The 18,906-nt window shown below is 47.5% G+C and overlaps 1 protein-coding gene across 2 annotated transcripts in view; it reads left to right on the plus strand.

Annotated features, from left to right (window-relative positions):
- The window catches only part of NSUN2 (NOP2/Sun RNA methyltransferase 2), a 55,615-nt gene that overhangs the window by 24,230 nt on the left and 12,479 nt on the right, over positions 1–18,906 (plus strand). For both annotated transcript variants that reach the window (XM_088476335.1, XM_088476334.1), the window contains exons 14-16: positions 10,789–10,958; positions 11,242–11,334; positions 14,806–14,941. In XM_088476335.1, the coding sequence (XP_088332461.1) occupies positions 10,789–10,958; positions 11,242–11,334; positions 14,806–14,941 (399 nt within the window). The remainder of the gene's footprint in view (positions 1–10,788; positions 10,959–11,241; positions 11,335–14,805; positions 14,942–18,906) is intronic.

The raw sequence follows: 18,906 nt of genomic DNA on the forward strand, positions 1-18,906 counted from the left end.
GTTTGATTGTGGTAATTGAAAGACCATTATCAATAGGGTCACATTCTGTCTGCAGTAGGGGCCACATGGTGAGTAAAGCCCTACATTGTAAGAAACAGGGTACTAGATAAACTTCTCCCCTTCTCCTCTAGGAGGGGGGGGTGGTGTGTGTTTTTTTTTTTTTTCCACCTAGGCCTAGGGAATGCTTGCATCTGGGTTATGTATAGTGAAGGGCAGAGTCAGACACTAGCTAATTGAAAACTGGAACTAGATATATAGGTCCTAGCTTTTAGTTAGATTTTATTTCTTTTATTTCAATGTTTTGAATTTGGGTGCTTAGTTCCTGCAGACAGACAAGCACCAACAGAGTGGGAGTTATATAGATTAGAAGGTTTGTCTGAACCAGTATCCCACTCTTTTCCGCAGGCAAAAAAGTGATATTTGTTACAAAGTATAAAAAAAAATCTTGTTGCCATTATATGCTGCTTCCCGGCACACTGCTTTTGAGCAGATTGGCCGGGGCTTATTTTTACTCACAGTATACTGTAAAGCCGGCTTATCTCGCACCTTCATGGGCTGCTCAGCACCACACTGCTTCAATCCTTGGGGGGTTTACCTTTTGGACCACTGAAAGGGTTACAGAAGCAGCAACAAGCAAGGAGAAGAGGGGCTTTGCTGGGTTCCAGGACGCCGCTGCGTGTGCATGCGGACTGCGGTGACTTTATTAGGCCAGCCACAAGTAGTTTTCCAGGGATCGGTGTCTCTTCTTCCTCTCGTACTCTGAAAGTTCAAGCAGGAAGGAGACAGGCTCCTACTGGTGGGTCCACCATGGCCGAGGAGGCACAGTTACTCAGACCTTCAGAGTCTGTTGGTAGACACTCCGTGGCTGTTACCTCAATGTCGGGACCTGTTGTCACAGGGTATCTGCCTTCATCCGGATCTGGGTCAATTTGCTTTGACGGCATGGCTCTTGAGGCATCCCTCCTAAGGTCGAAGGGCTTCTCTGGTGTGGTAGTTAACACCTTGATGAGTGCATGGAAGCCAGCCTCTGCCAGGGTTTACCACAGAGTGTGGCACTCCTACTTTCAGTGGTGCACCTCTAGAGGGTATGATCCTCGGACGTTTAGGATTTCCAGGATACTGGCTTTCCTCCAGGCAGGCCTGGACCTAGGACTCTGCCTGGCTTCACTTGAAGGTACAAGTCTCGGCCCTGTCAGTGTGGTTTCAGAGATGGATTGCGACTCTGCAGGATGTGCGCACCTTTTTACAAGGTGTGCTGCGGATTCATCCACTCTTTGTGCCTTCGGTGGAGCCTTGGGATTTGGCGATTGTCCTTCTGGTCTTGCAGGGGCCCGCCTTTTGAACCACTGGGATCAGTGGATTTGAAATAGCTTACGTTTAAGACCATCTTCCTTCTGGCCATTGCTTCGGATAGAAGAATGTCAGATTTGGGGGCCCTTTCGTGTCGCTCTCCATAACTGGTGTTCATCCAGGACAGGGCAGTGCTTCGAACTCGCCCTGGTTTCCTTCCTAAGGTGGTGACAAGTTTCCACATTAATGAGGAAATTGTGGTTCCGACCTTTCTTGGGCCGGGTGTTTCAGCAGGTAAGGGGTCTTTGGATGTGGTGCGAGCCCTCCGAATTTATGTGGACCATTCTGGGTCCTACAGGAAGTCAGACTCCCTCTTTGTCCTTTTTGGGTTCCATAAAAAGGGTTGGCCTGTCACTAAGCAGACTTTGGCACGATGGCTTTGTCTGACTATTTCGGAGGCCTCCTCTAGAGAGGGCTTTCCAGCTCCACCTTCTGTATCTGCTCATTCTACGAGGTCCGTGGGCCCTTCGTGGGCAGCCTGGCGTGGTGCCTCGGCTGTACAGCTTTGTAAGGTGGCCACCTGGTCTTCAGTCCAGACCTTTTGTGAGGTATTATTCATTTGATACCTTCATCTCTCAGGATGCTTCCTTTGGGCAGCGGGTCCTCCTTTCTGTACAGGAGCGTACCCACCCTTAAAGGGACTGCTTTGGGACATCCCCAAGGTCACCTGTGGACCCCAAGGAACCCAAAGTAGAAAAGAGGAGATATGGTAAGAACTAACCTTTTATCTCCCTTTCTACGATGTCCTTAGGGTCCACAGGGCACCCGCCCTTGCGCCCTGTACAGTAACTAGGGTGTTGTGTGGTCTACAGTCTGTCTCCTTCCTAGCGAGAATGTGATTTTTGTATGTTCCAGACTTCTTTCTCTCTCACAGTACTCTCCTCCGTCCTCTGGCTTGCTACTAAACTGAGTAATGCCCTGGAGGCGCGGGGTATGGAGTGGGACCAGTGCATCCTGGGGGAAAGAAATTAACTGCATTGTGCTCGATGCCTACGTCATCACCTATACCCCAAGGTCACCTTTGGACCCTAAGGACCTTGTAGAAAGGGAGATAACAAAGGTAAATTCTTACCATATCTCCTCTTTTTTTGATTAATACAAGCTGCTGCAAAGTCACAGCAGCTGAAGTCTGGATAGAATCCATAGCAGGCACTGGGGGATGGAGGCTGACAGCTAAGACAGTAAAACTGGGATTATTACTATTGTGTATTTAACCTGGTGTTCTGGGCTTATAAATATAAGCATATTTACTGCACTGTTTTTTCTGAAAGTTGGGCAGTAACCTACATAGGTGTGTAACATTTTTATTTTACCTTTGGTTTATTGGCCAGGGTTTTTTTGCATATAAACAGATGGGTAAATAAGATTCTTGATTAACCTCTCCTTCTTTCTTTCTATTCATTCAGGGCTACACTTTTTTTTTTTTTTTTATATGGGAATTTAGGTAGCTATCTGTTTGGAGTAGACTTGTCTGTCTTTCTCAGTATGGATTAGCCAGACAAGGGTTCCCAAAAAAAATAGGGATCAGTCAGATTCAGGAATTTCTATGTTTATAGATGTGGTCAGGGAAACTCTGCAGTTACAGGAGGCAGCTATGCCAGAGACAGATACTTTACTCAAAGGGGGAGATTCAATTCAGAGTTCTTTCTATAACTCCAGGAGGAAGCTCCCGGAGCTATTCAATTGAGCGTGCTGTTAGGTTGACTAAAGGATTTCTCCTTGCACCAACTGAAGTGCCAGCCGCAAGGTTGTTTTCCGGCTTAGCGCAGCGCTAACAGGCTCGCGGCTGGCACTTTAGTCGGAAAATGGCGGTTCTTGTAACTAAACACCCTGCTTTAGTATCGAGAACCATCTTTCTCAGACTTAAGTGATTATAGTCAGACTAGTATTGAATAGCTCTGGGACCAACATCCTGGCGCTATTAACATCCCGAATTGAATTGCCCCCAATGCTTTAGAGTAATCTACAACGTTTTTCTTCCTATAAACTCAGAATTATATGCTGGATACTTTAGCATAAAAACAAGAGATCTGGTAAGAACTTACCTTTGTTATCTCTGTTTCTATGAAGTCCATAGGGTCCACAGGGTTGACCTTGGGGTATAGCTGGATCTGGATCCACGGGCACCACGCAGTTAAAGCTTAAGCTGCTCCCAGGATGCACTTGGGTCCATCCTCCTCTATACCCCGCCCCCGAGCCACAGCACCTCAGTTAGTAAGCAGCTAAGGCCGGAGGAGGAGACTAAACAGAGAGAAGGAAGACTGGAACACACAAGAAACCATACTCACAGAAATGGGAGACGGAAAAACCGGTGACCAGCCACACAGCCCATTTGAAGCCAGGTGCGTCAGGGCGGGCGCCCTGTGGACCCTATGGACTTCGTAGAAACAGAGCTAACAAAGGTAAGTTCTTACCATATCTCTTGTTTTCTACTTCAGGGTCCACAGGGTTGACCTTGGGGATGTCCCAAAGCAATTCAACTAAGGGCGGGGACGCTCCTGTGCTGAAAGGAGCACCCGGCGCCCGAAGGATGCATCCTGAGAGGCAAAGGTGTCAAACGCATAGAACCTCAAAAACGTTTGAATTGAAGACCAAGTGGCCGCCTTACACAGCTGAACAGCAGAGGCGCCACGTCTAGCAGCCCAAGAGGGACCCACAGAACGAGTGGAATGAGCCTTAACAGAGGCTGGTACAGGTAAACCCTCCTGTGCATAAGCCTCACAAATAACTGAACGAAGCCAACGGGCTAACGTTTGCTTGTTGGCAGACCAACCCCTCTTGTGAAAACCGAAGAGGACAAACAATGAATCAGACTTCCTAACCGAAGCAGTCCGGTCCACATAGATTCTAAGCGCCCGGACTACATCTAAGGAAGCCTCACCAGCTGAAAGATCAGGTGACTGAAAAACTGGCACAACTAGTTCCTGATTAATGTGGAATTTTGAGACCACTTTGGGCAAAAACTCAGGACAAGTGCGGAGCACCACTCTGTCCTCGTGAAAAATCAGAAAAGGAGGGCGACAGGAAAGCGCCCCCAACTCAGACACCCTCCTGGCAGAAGCAATCGCCAGGAGAAAAACAGTCTTAAACGTCAGCCACTTGAGTTCCACCGACTCAAGCGGCTCAAAAGGAGGACCCTGCAAGACACGTAGCACTACCGACAAGTCCCAAGGAGGCACGAAGGGAGGCTGGATCCTGAGAACACCCTGGAAAAAGGTGTGAACATCTGGCAGTGTGGCAATCCGTCGTTGAAACCACACGGACAAAGCAGACACATGAACCTTCAGAGAGGCAAGGCGTAAGCTAAGGTCCAAACCCGATTGAAGGAACTCCAAGATTCTGGAAGCCCGGAACACTTGTGGATCATAGCTTCTGGGTTCACACCACTGAAAGTAAGTGCGCCACACCCTGTGGTAAATCCGTGCGGAAGCAGGCTTGTGTGTCCTAAGCATGGTACCAATGACCGAACTGGAGAACCCCTAGACCTCAAGACTGCTGTCTCAAGAGCCACGCCGTCAAAGACAGCCGACCCAGATCCGGGTAAAGGCAGGGCCCTTGAGACAACAGGTCCCGACGCTGAGGAAGAAGGTACGGAGCGTCGATGGAGAGACACCTCAGATCGGAGTACCAAGGATGTCTGGGCCACGCCGGAGCTACCAGCACGAGCGTGCCGCCGTCCTGCTTGAATTTCCGCAGAACCCGAGGAAGTAGGGATATCGGAGGAAACAGATACGCCAGGTGAAACGTCCATTTCACCGACAGTGCGTCTACCAGACAGGCGTCTGCATCTCTTGTCCTTGACCCGTAAACGGGCAACTTGTGATTGTGACTGGAGGCCATCAAGTCCAGCTCCGGCAGCCCCCACCTGTCCACGAGTAGCTGAAACACCTCTGGGTGAAGCGACCATTCCCCGGGATGCACGTCGTGACGGCTGAGGAAGTCCGCCTCCCAATTGAGGACTCCGGGAACGAAGACTGCCGAGATCGCTGGAATGTGACACTCCACTCAAGCAAGGATGTGAGACACCTCCGACATCGCTGCCCGATTGCGAGTTCCTCCTTGGCGGTTGATATATGCCACCGTTGTGGCGTTGTCGGACTTCACCTGAACCGCCCTTCCGTGAAGAGCAGCGCCGGACGACTGCAGGGCCCTGTATACTGCCCGCAGTTCCAGAATGTTGATGGGAAGAAGTGCTTCTTCCGCAGACCAACGACCCTGAAGCGACAACGAGCCGGTCACTGCCCCCCAACCCTGGAGAATGGCATCCGTCGTGAGCAGGACCCAGTCCGGGATCCAAAAGGGGCGCCCCTCGACCAGATGAGCTGTCTGAAGCCACCAAGCCAAAGACTGCCGAACCTCTGGGGACAACACCAGCATCTGAGAGCGGATTCGGTGAGGTAACCCGTTCCATTCCGATAGAATCAGCCCCTGCAGGGGCCGGGAATGGAACTGGGCAAATTCCACCATGTCGAATGTCGACACCATGGAGCCCAGAACTCTTAGCCGAATGGACCGACAGGCGGCAACTGCTCATGCAACTGTGTATCCGCAGCTGTAGGGAGGAGACCTTCTCCGAGGTCAGGAAGATCCTTTGCTGACGAGAATCCAGCAGGGCTCCCAAATGAACCATCCGCTGAGATGGAATCAGGGAGGACTTTTTCCAATTTATCAGCCACCCGTGCGCTTGCAGACAAGCGATCGTCAGGTGGAGATGCTGAAGCAGTACCTCCGGGGAGCTCGCCAGCAACAGGAGGTCGTCCAGATACTGCAGCAGCCGTACTTTCTGGTTCCGATTATGTGCGGCCATGACTGCCATAATCTTTGTGAATACCCTCAGTGCCGTGGAGATGCCAAAGGGTAGTGCCCGGAACTGATAGTGGTGTTGAAGGATAGCGAACCGCAGATGCCGCTGGTGCGAAGGTGCTATCGGAACATGGAGGTAGGCGTCCTGGATATCCAGGGACACCATGTAATCCCCAGGCTCCATCGCCAGAATGATGGAACGTAACGTTTCCATCCTGAACTTGGGAACCCTGAGGAATTTGTTCAGAGACTTCAAGTTGAGGATAGGGCGATGAGAACCATTGGGTTTCTGCACCAGAAACAGAGAAGAATAGTACCCCGTCCCTCGTTGTAATTGAGGAACGGGAACAATGACCCCTGCTTTCAGCAAGGACTCTATATAGCTTCCTGAATCTGTAAAGTCTTGGTCTTATCCTGAGAAGGACTCGTGCAGAAAAACTGGTGGGGCGGTCTGTGCCGAAAAGACAGGGCGTACCCCTGGGAGACCAGAGGGAGGCCCGTCCCATCAGGCAGAAGGTTTATCTTCCTGTTTGGAAGAAGGGCGCCTGGCACTCCAGGCCTGCTTCTTGGGCTTAGAAGCGGCCTTGGTCGCCGACTGCCTCGGGAAGGACTGACCTTTGGCCTTGCCCTGAACCCGAAAGGACCGAAAGGCAGAGCTCCGTACCTTGGTAGGTGCAGAAGCCGAAGGGAGGAAGGCAGATTTAGATTTAGCCAGAGTATCCACTATTTTGTCCAAGTCCGGACCAAATAGCAGTTCTCCATTAAAAGGCAAGGCCTCCAGGCCCTTCTTTGAATCAGAGTCCACTCTCCAGGACCTCAGCCATAAGGATCGGCGGGCAGACACCGTTGCAGCCGATACCCGAGAAGTCAGCAGACTAGCATCCAAAGAGGCTTCTCCGGTGTAGGAAGCAGCGTCCCTCATCTGTCCCACCAACGCCCTCTGGACATCCAGAGCGTCGTCCGGAAAGGTATCCTCCAAGGCGTTGGCCCATCCCTCAATGGCCTTGGCCACCCAGGAGATGGCCATGGACGGTCGGGCCACTGCACCTGAGAGGGAGTAAATAGACTTCAAGCAAGTCTCCACTTTCCTGTCCGTGGGATCCTTCAGCGAGGATATAGACGGCAATGGCAAAGTAGCGCTCCGTATTAAACTGGTGATGTGAGAATCCACCGCCGGTGAAGTTTCCCATTTCTTACAATGTGCCTCAGGAAAGGGATGCCCTGGAAGGCATGTAAGTCTGCAACATAGACTGAAAAGCCGAAGACGCGGCCGCCAAATTTTGTACGGAGCTGGAGAGCACATCCACCCAGGGTGGAGGAGCCGCCAGAGGGGCCTGGAAAGGCACCACAGACTGCTGCGTCACCGGGGAAGCCTGTACATACATAGTCTGTTGGTCCTTATGCGGGGTTGCCTGAGACCCTGGGGGGCTGCGCAATAAGTTCGGAACACCCGGGGAATGGGAGACGGTCGGCTGGGACAACGCCCTAGCAGGATCCGCAGTCGGTACTGACAGACGGTCTGCAATAGAGGCCAGCACCTGAGAAAACATCGCCCATGATGGCTCCTGCGCTATAGGAGGTTGTGAGGGGCCAGGAATCACCTGGCACCGACTACACAGGCCATCCAGTGACAAAACCTCCTTATCCACTCCTGCAGAACAGCATCCACAGGAGACCAACACCGGAGCCACGGAGTGCTCAATCTCCTCGACCGACATGACAAAATATATTTTACAAATATATCTGGCAACAGAGCCGAATCAAGCGCACTCACCAGTGTGCTGAACAACAACCCACAATATGGTACTGTGTAGCACACAACTGTATGTGACGGACCTCACAAATACGTGATTTATATAGGTGAGGTCTGTAGAAACGCCCCTCCCCCACACACCTGTAGGGCTTGTAGGAGAAGGAAAGGGATAGGTATAAGCTGACAGTAAGTAGAAATAAGCACAGACAGGCAGCACTAACAAGTCACATACCATGCAGAGAAGTATACTCACTGCACCTTTCCACTACAATCACCCTCCCAGATTCAGTGTCTGGGAGGGCTATAGCGTTGTGTACACCTGTCCTTGATCGGGGGAGAGGTACACCGAGGGACCGGTCCTCGTGCTCCCTGAGAGATCTGCGCTGCCACGAGAAAATGTCCCCCAGAGACCTCAGAGGAGGAGTGGCCGAGTAACTGCAGCTCAGCGATGCCAGACTACGAGCTGAAAGGCGCGCTGAGCTGAGGGGAGGAGCCGCTAGACAGGGAAGGCTTCCTCCCCTGGCTAGCCATAAACCCCCGGGTTGCCGGCATCCCGCTTGGCAAGAATTAACCCTGGTGGTCTAGTGGACTGACTGGGTATTCCTCATCAGAGGGGGAGCCTGCCGCCACCGCTAGCGGTCCCCGGTCTGTCCCCTAGGACCGGGGGCAAAGGACTGCATATTCTGGTAAGACCCGCGAGCCGTCGCTAATCTGTGACTCGCGGCTTACCTTGTCCCCGGCATCTCCGGCAGCAGTCCAGGGAGGTACCCAGAGTCCGGCTAGTACAGACTCTGGCCTCCCGCCGCGATACTGGCGTCGCGGCGCCAGCGGGGAATAAGAGCGGCAGCGTGGGCGTCTGCACAGACAGCCCTTCGCTGCCACTGAAGAGCCAAGTTATAAGAAAAAAAATCTAACAGGCTCTTTTTTTTTTTTTTTTTAAATAACGCTTTTGGGGGCTGCTCCTGCAGCCCCCCTGCGCAGGGTGAACCGACTCCGGCAGGGCACCAACTAAAACTGAGGTGCTGTGGCTCGGGGGCGGGGTATAGAGGAGGATGGACCCAAGTGCATCCTGGGAGCAGCTAAAGCTTTAACTGCGTGGTACCCGTGGATCCAGATCCAGCTTATACCCCAAGGTCAACCCTGTGGACCCCTATGGACCCTGTAGTAGAAATCTAGTGTAATCTGCTGAACTTTCCTGGATATACAGCGGGTAAAATAAGTATTAAACACATTAAAACATTTTTCTCAGTAAATATATTTGTAATGGGGCCTTTTGTAATGAAATGTTCACCAAATGTCAGCAACAACCCATGCAATCCACACTTGCAAAGAAATCAAACCATAGATGTCCATACATTTAAGTTATGTGAAATTACACAGAGAAAAAGTATTAAACTCTTACTGAAATTTATTTAATACTTTGTCATAGCCAACAAAGGCTTTTGTATGGCTTCAAGATGGCTCCTGTATGGAGAATATAGTCACATGCATTGCTTAGGTATGATTTTGGCCCATTCTTCCACACAAACCGTCTTTAAATCTTGAAGCTTCCGTGGATCTCTTCTATGAACTCTGATCTTTAGTTCTCCATAGATTTTCAATTCAGATGATTGGCTGGGCCATTCTAGCAGCTTTATTTTCTTTCTCTGAATCCTATTGAGTGTGTATAGGCCATGGTGGTTGAGTTAATTACTTATTGCTTTCTTTGAAAAACTGTACCTGCTAATTCGAGGTCTTTCTGAAGCTCTCCACAAGTGGTCCTTGGCTCTTGGACAACTCTGATAATTCTTTTCACTCCTCTGTCAGAAATCTTGCGAGGAGCATCTGGTCGTGGCCGGTTTATGGTGAAATGATGTTCTTTCCACTTCCAGATTATGGCCCCAACAGTGCTCACTGGAACATTCAGAAGTTTAGAAATCCTTCTGTAACCAATGCCATCAGTACGTTTTACAACAATAAGGTTGCGAAGGTCGAGAGAGCTCTTTGCTTTTATTCATCATGAGATGTTTCTTGTGACACCTTGGAAATGAGACACCTTTTTATAGGCCATCAGTTGGGATTGAACCATTTTACATTAATTTGCACTGACAAAGGGCAGGATTGCTTTCTAATTACTGATAGATTTCAGCTGGTATCTTTGCTTGCACCTCCCTTCATGTGTTAAGTACTTTTTCCCTGTGTCATTTTACATTATTACATATAACTACATTTATGGTTTATTTCTTTGCATATGTGGATTGCATGGGTGGTTGCTGACATTTGGTGAAAATTTCATTACAATAGCCACAAATATATTTACTGAGAAAAATGTTAATGTGTTCAATACTTATTTTATCCACTGTATAATACACAGACCGTTTAAGCAGAGACTAAATCATGACTAGTTCAAACTTATTTTAAAGAAATATTAAAGAAGTTACTATTATTTTTAAATTTAGACTTACTGTAAAATCTGAATTCATTACCTGAGGCTGTTTAAACTATCTTCCAAACTATTCAAAAGTTTTTTGGTGGATCACCCTTACTGGTCTATCTTGTTGTTGTACTTGGTCTAATGAACAAAACTGCCCTTTGTATCTCGCCTACACTACTTCTACCAGAATTCTATCAAATTAAGTTCTTCATAGTCCTTGAGGTCACACATTATTACGTACACTATTTGTTTTCACACAGGTTTCCTATGTTCTGATAATCTGAAGCTGCCATTAATCAGATTTATAACTCACTGGTATGGTGAGTTATAAAGGTGTTAGCATAATAGCAGGGATGGTGGAATGTAGGTAGAGTAATTGGGACTGAATCATCAGAAAATGTTTAGTTTATTTTTGTTTTAGAATGCTGTGTGCAAAATGACCTGAAATACGGATCCGCTTTCTTTGCAGCTACAGCGCAGACCCCCTGCTCCTGTGCCAGTTGTTACAGAAGTTGTTGAAAATGTCACAGAAACAACAAGTGAGACAGCACAGTGTACAGAAAATGTGGAAATTAAGGATAAAGGCACCACACCTTGCAGCAATCCTGAAGCTGATTCCTCTAAAGACAGTGTGTGCGGGTAAGTTATAAACTGCATAAACTTGCCATGGTTGCAGTTTTGCGTTGCGTGCTTTATCCTCTATCTCAGTGGTATCAAACTCTGACCCTCAAGCTGCAATACAACTACACATCCCAGCATGCAGTGCCACAGTTTTGCTATTAGGGAATTCTAAAACTCTGGCCGGGCATGCTGGGATATGTAGCCCCACAAAAGCTGAAGGGCCCAAATTTTACCACTGCTCTAGCTTATTTTGCTTTACATTATTGATCATTTTTATATTTCATCCCTCTTTGTGATCAAGGCCTCCACCATTCAAAAAAATGAAGTTGTTTGGGTTTAAGGAAGATCCATTTGTTTTTCTGTCAGAGGATGACCCAATATTTATTCCAATACAGTAAGTAGATTTCCATATATATAACTGAAATCCTCAAATGTCTTTTCAATTAGTTGGTTGTTGTGGGAACTTTAAGTTACATACTATGGACCTTATTCAGACCCGCTCGCAAGCGGGACGATGTTTAGGCCCTGCGCACGCACAGCGGCCGCAAGCCCCTGAGCGCGAGAAATTCTCTCGCTCCGGAGCTCACTACAAAAGGGGCGGCTGTCGATGTTGATCGACAGCGCGATCAACATTGACCAAAATCGGTCCTGATTAGTATGCAAAGTTGGCACATACCCTAAACACTTAAGGTGCGTACACACTGGGCGATCAGGAAAGACAATATGATTATGACATCGTAATCGTACCGTCGTTCCTGAGCACCTGTAGTGTCTGCACTGAATGATCAGTGCAGGCACAGTCCATCATTCCTGAACATGCCAATCTGTCGCTATCGGCAGATTGGCCTGCATGTTCAGGCGATGGACAATGTTGGAAATGACCAGCGGGAGCACGCTGGTCGCTTCTGACTTAAAAGTGGACGATTTCTGCTTGATTACTTAGCGCTTGCACGATTACGATGTTGTAATCGTGCAATCGCTCAGTAATATCGTCCAGTGTGTACACACCTTTTAAAGCTTTTGCTGTGAAAGCTGTTTCTGCATAAATATTGAATCTTTACCTGTTAATATTTTGTAAACAGCATAATTTAATTGTTTTTTGTCACAAACACAATGTCTAATGGAAAACAAATTTTGAATTTCAGTGCTTGGAATGAAAAATATCACACACCAAAATATCAACTAATTTTATTAAATAAAACCTACGCTAAGTATATTTTTAGATTTATCAATGACTTATTCAATTTGGATGCCATATTCAATTTGGATGTGAAAAGTCTGAATTGGCTATCGATAAATTATTGCCGATGACGTCATTTTCGCATGTTTCTATTATCCCCGTATTCAATTACAAAGACTTTTTGCAAAGTTCGAAAAGTCTTTATCTTTCACCATGTTTTACATGGCGAAAAAAAGTGCAGAATTGGGATTTAGGGGTGCAGGCTTAAAAAAAAATTGCCTGCACCCCTGGGAATTGCCCATAAAAACGAAATGTGTCCAAAAAAAAGAATAGGGACACCCCAAAAAAGATTTCAATTTTGGGGTAAAAATATGGGAAACAAGTTTTTATCTAATGAAATAAATTAAGGGGGTGTACCCAAGTATGTGCCATACACCTGGCGCATACTTGGGTGTGGGTGGGTGGGTGGGTGCGACAGGTGTTTTTTTTTTTTTTTTTTTTCAGAGTAACTTTAGGGACTTAAAAAAAATGCTTGTACCTATTTTCATGTACCCCAAATTTGATGGGACAAGTTCATTTAAGGAAAAAAAAAACCTAAGTACTATTCTTCACCACTTCATTGCCGCAAAAAAGCACCTGCCGCGGCTATTGGAAACTCTGACTTCCTTCAACAGGCAAAAATTGGGCTACCCATAATTATCCCCCATGACTGGACATCTTTAGTGGGGTCCCAGGCACATTTCCAAAAAATTCCCGTTTTTTTTTTTTCGTAGACCCAAATTCGCCTGGTCCCGTTTTCACTCCTTTTAAATTGAATACGTGGATAAGCGGGCACACGTCCGATACTTTATCCCCACTCTAACCTCCGATGTGGAGCGAAAAGTTCAGCAAGAACTTGTCGCTCCCTAATTGAATACGGGCCTTATTCTAAGGAAAGCGGCTACTGCTGATTTGTAGTAATGTGCGCTTTTGTGTATTTGTAGCAAGCTATCTTTAACAATGTGCAAACCTGATGGAAGATGGTTCTTTAAATTATCAATTATGGATGAACACAGTGAGCCTTGTGTTAAACAGGTGTTATTAACCGGCGTTTTCTATGGTGTCCTCTCAGATCCATGACTGTCTGTATTTGAATCATTTTTGTAAGGCACTGTCCCATGTTACTTCACTTCACTATTTTTCTCATGTTGTGTTATAGTTGTGCACATTTATTGTGGGTGATGGGTCTGACTATCAGACTAAAGAAGCCAATCCCTGTTTTTGTTGGCATGTCAAGAAATCATGACTGCACTCTAATGCATTAAATTATTTGGAAATCCGTTTTGTTTTATCAGTAACCTTAAACCACAGGATGCAAAGAAACTTCTATTACACCAGTGGTATTTTGTGATTATTGTTCATCCATGGCAGTAGATTAAAATTACAAAACAGTGATGTAATAGACCTTGGCATAATAACATTTCTGGATATGAACAGTCTACAGTGAACTGGAAATCTGCCCAGTAATTTTTGTAATTCAACTGTGATGTGGAGGAATTATTACAAGGTGTCTCTACCCAAATTGCATGTTTTTACTATTAATTTAGACTGGCATAGCGATGTAAAATAAAAATAAACCAACAGCTCCTGTTTTGTTTCTGTATTCAGGTTGTGTCACCTTTTAACCTGCTATACACCGATCAGCCATTAAAACCACCTACCTAATATTCTGTAGGTCCTCCTTGTGCTGCCAAAACAGCTCTGACCCGTCAAGGCATCAACATTACAAATCCTATGAAGGTGTCCTGTGGTGTATGATACCAAGACATTAACAGCAAAACATTTAAGTCCCATGGCTGGAACTTGTTTTCCAGTACATCCCACAGATTCCCAATCTGATTTTAGATCTGGGGAATTTGGAGGCCAAGTTAACAATTTGAACTCCTGTTCCATAAAACTTTCCTGAACAATTTTTGCAGTGTGGCAGGGAACATTATCCTGCTGAAAGAGGTCACTGCCATCAGGGAATACTGTTGCCATGAAGGGGTGTACATGGTCTGCAACAATGTTATGCAATTTGTGCTTCAGTAGTTTTTCTACGGGATAGGATCAGACGGACTAGCATTCGCTCCCCACGTGCGTCACAAAGCCTTGGCCACCCATGCAGGATGTTCACCTGTTATTTCCTGGACCACTTTTGATAGGTACAAACCACTGTATACCTGGAAAACCCCACAAGACCTGCTGTTTTGGAAATGCTCTGACCCAGTAGTCTAATCATCACAATTTGGCTCTTCTCAAAGTTGCTCAAGATATGATATGAGGGTACTCACCAATAGAAAATACTTTTTTGATTGAATCATAAATCACAGAAACACCAGTTGACATTTTGGTCCTGGCACAAACTTGCCAATTAAACAGACATTTTTCTACTGATTGTGTAATTATATATGGTTGTCTTGAAATTTGTAAATGTTATTTGAAATGCAAAACTATTACTGAAGACTACCTTATTAACTTTTGTGTTTAATGGAGAACTACAGAACGATATTTACTTTATTGTAAAGTTATCCGGACATCTGATTGGATTGCCTGTAATTAGACGCAGAAGGGGTTGTGACTTACACACCTTTAAATCATTTAGTTATGCCAAATTCCTGCCTGGGTGCATTTTTATGGAATGCTTGATTTCTTTGTTGTTGGCAGAAAATTCTATGCGTTAGATCCATCTTTTCCAAAGAAGAATCTCTTGACGCGCACCCAAGAAGGGAAGAAGAAACAACTATACATGGTCTCCAAGGAACTGAGAAATGTGCTACTATATAACAGCGAAAAGATGAAGGTACTGGCTTTTTTTTTTTTTTCTCCCCCATTAACTATTAGTCTCAAAAATGTCATGTATTTATCATGCTGTTATAAGATTTTTTTTTTTTTTATTTTTTTTTTTAATATTCCAAAATAAATGTGGATATCAGCAATTGTTCAGTCTCCCGTTATCAATATATGGTTCTATTGAAATACTATAATTACAATCCACTATTGTGTAATAGTAGGAGCAATCTAGCACTAAGGCAGATCTAACCTACAGTGCCTACTAGTGCGTTTTCAGTGGCATTCCCCAGTGTATGCTCCAGGGAAGGAAATGGAAGATACTATTAGAATTTCTTTCCATTGGGTGCATTTCTCTAAATCCATGGGCAAAAAAAAAAAGTAACTTTGCACCAGGGGCTCTGGCCACTTTTGTAACTGGGATCGTCTCACCTTGACAATACAAAATACCAGGTTTGGAAGTCTCCACCATAATGGAACAAGAAATTAATTAAAATAGTCCATTAGTAGGGAAAAGGGGGATATCTTGCCCTGAGACACTTACAGCTCTATATGGTCTTTCACAATAGTCTCCTATCCACTGCAGAATGACTGCAAAGAAATGCTATCAGAATAATGATAGTAATCTGATACATTTTCCTATTTAATCTCCATCCAGTGCTGGTTGATAGAGGAGTTGTACTTGATACCACCACATTAGCTCTGTTTAAGTGGACTAAAATAGTTAGCAGCCGCATAACATGGCTTCTCTTTTGTGTATGTATAGGAACTAATAGTGTAATCTAGTGAGAAAATGATCCGAAATGCCTGCTTGGCATTGCTAAGAATGCTTTTGTATAAATCTGCTTGTACATGGAAAAGACAAAATTTCTAACTGTTTTATATGGCTTTTCTGGCACCTGAAACAGTTGAACTCCAAATTATCTAGTAGTTTAGTGAATAAAAGAAATGTCTTTCTGCTAATAGATACAGCACATTTGAGTTAAATGCAACCGTTCAGCACAGTCGTCCTTTAAAGGCACATGAACTTCAAAAATGTTCTAATGCTTACTGTTTTATTATACCTTGTAGGTAGATTTTAAAGTAGAAAAAATGAAGGCAGTTTCCCTACCTTTCCTTTCTTTGTCATATATTGGGCCACTTCCATGCCCACGATGATGTATCAGACTCGTTGTCATTACGTTTTTAATAGATTATTAGATTGAGCTATGCAAAAGGGATAAAGTAGAAGAAGGCAAATAATGGAACTGTACTAAATGAGATCTGCAATAATACTAGTTGTTATGGAAATTCATAATCCTATAACTAAAATTTCTACTTCAGGGTCCATAGGGTATCCACAGGATACCTTGGGGTATAGGTGTGACGTCAGTCGCAGGGCACCAAAGAGTTAAGCTTTCAGCCTCCCAGGATGCACTAGGTCCCCCTCCTATACCCCGCCCCCGAGCCAAGGCACCTCAGTTTAGTTTGGTGCCCGGCCGGAGTCGGGTGCACCTGTTGGAGTGGGGGCTAGAAGAGCCCCTGAAGCTTATTCTTCATGCAGCTGTGGCTGCACAACTGGATGAACAGCATGGACAGTCAGTCCTGACGTCCATGCTGTCTTCCCTACACCTCGCCGGTACCAGAACGCCGGTACTGATCCGGGGATGCTGGTGGGCGTCTGGGGTCACAGCTAGCGGTGACCCCAGATGCTCCGGACCATGGCCGGATTCAAGGGGGACAGAGGTAAGCAGCGGGGTCCCGCGGTGGGTCCCCGCTGATCACATGGTCCTAAGTCCCCAGGCAGGGGGCTCCCTGGGGACTGGCTGCAGCGTGGAGCCAGGCGACCAACCTGCGCTTCCACTACCCCCTGGGACAGCGGACCGCAGCAGAGCGGTAGCGCTGCGGCGTCCCAGGGGTTAAATGCATGCCAGGGGAGCGCGCCTTCCCTGTCTCACAGCCGGCGCCTCCCCCGCTGCACACAGCCCTCTCTGCATGCTGCCGACTGGTCCTGTGTCAGCGCTCCTCCCCCAGGCCAGCCTCCTCTCTGCTCCTCGGCGGCCATCTTCTCCAGAACGCATGGTGAACGCTGCTGGAAGCGCTGGACGGAAGCATCGTGGTCTGGGTCCCCCCGCATACCTCTCCTCCGCTGTGGTCAGGTCTGTGTATGCAGCGCTGTGTCCTACCAGGCCCTGTGTCTGTGTAGTTGAGTGATCAGCGCTGTTAGTGCAGGAATTGTTATTTTTCTGCATTGTATGTGACTGTGCTAGCGCTGCTGCCTGTAATCTTTTCTTCTCTAAACTGTCAGCTTTATTACTGTCCCTGTTCTTTCTGCTAAAGCCCTTGCGGTGCGGTGCTGCAGGGTGGTCTCTCGCCTATTTAATACTTAATTGGTGAGAGAGGTCACATACGTGGTGCCATCATGTCTGAAAGTGATTTTCCCCTCCGGCTACAGTGTACCACGTGCAAAGTACCGTTAGCGGAGGGGGAGGGTAGCGCGGAGGGCCTTTGCCGGCAGTGTTTGTCCATGGCGCGGCCTATTACGGTTACAGCACCGGTACAGGAGCCGCCCTGGGCTTGTTTCGCTCAGGCGTTAACAGCTTTAGTGGGCCAGTTAGCTCCGCAGCCCGCGTTTACTCCGATGGGTTTGTCCCAGCAGTCTGTGGTGTCGTCACCCATGCAGGGGTTCCCACGACAATTGGTGGTACCCCACAGTCTCCCTATTTCCCCGCTCCCGGGTTCTCAGGAGCCAGCGTGGGTTAACTCCCTGACGAGTTCTGTACAGCACTTGTCGGATGTGTTGCAAGGGGAGTCTGTGATGCGGTCTCATAAAAGGCCGGTGGCGTCTCTGTCCGCTCCTTATGAGGATGACGAAGGGACGTCTGATGATGGGGAGATTCTAGATCCTTACGATCAGGAACCTCTCCATACTAAGGATGCTGATGCTAAGTCCAAAGTATATATTCCTGGACTTATTCGGGCGGTCCGCACAGCCTTGGTGATTGAGGACGAAGTTCCCCCAGCGGCTAAATCTAAGTATGCCTTTTTCAAAGATGTGAAGGGCGATGCCACAGTCTTTCCTCTTTCGGGTCAGTTGGTGGACCATTTAGAGGAGGCGTGGAAACAACCTGGCAAAAGATACCAGCCGCAGAGACGCCTGGCGGTGGCTTATCCGTTCGCGGATAATTATTTTGCGAAGTGGGAATCCCCTCCACAGGTGGATTCTCACGTGACCCGTCTTGTCCGTAGTGCCACATTGCCGATGCCATCCATGTCCTCCCTTAAGGATGCTACGGACCGCAAGGTAGAAATCTGCCTGAAGTCCGCTTATTCCCTTGCAGGGGGGGCAGCACGGCCGGCTATGGCCATTTGCTGGGTTGCCAGAGCGATGGAGCGCTGGGCGGATTCATTAGAGGCTTCTTTTGAATCCGACTGTCCGGCCGATCAGGCGGAGTTGATTGGCAATCTCCGTGATTCGGCCACCTACATCAACGAGGCGGCTCTAGACATTAGTACTCTGGTGTCTAGAATTTCTTCAGCAGCGGTAGCTGCTCGTCGCACCTTGTGGCTGCGATCCTGGAAGGCGGACGCAGATTCCAAGAAAGGTCTGGAAGCGTTGCCGTTTACCGGAGAAGTTCTCTTCGGTCCGGATCTGGATAAGATTGTGGCCACGCTGGCGGCAGCCAAATCTGCCTGTCTCCCGTCGGCCGCTGCTCCTTCTGGTTCGGGACCATCGTCCTTTCGGTCATCTAGGGCCCAGGGCAGGCCCAAACCACAGTCGTTTCCTCGACAGGCTGGCCCTAAGAAATCGGTCAAGCCCCGGAAGCAGGCATGGAGTACCAGACGTCCGGCCCCCAAGCCAGATGACAAGCCTGCGGCCTGACGGTCCGGGCCTCCCTTTGGGGGATCCCAGGGTGGGAGGCCGCCTGCTACAGTTCGCCCAGTGTTGGTCGACCACTACGACAGACACTTGGGTTCTGGAGGTGGTTTCCCACGGAT

Source organism: Taudactylus pleione, unplaced genomic scaffold (assembly GCF_031769625.1).
Source record: "Taudactylus pleione unplaced genomic scaffold, aTauple2 ptg000186l, whole genome shotgun sequence".
Taxonomy (NCBI): domain Eukaryota; kingdom Metazoa; phylum Chordata; class Amphibia; order Anura; family Myobatrachidae; genus Taudactylus; species Taudactylus pleione.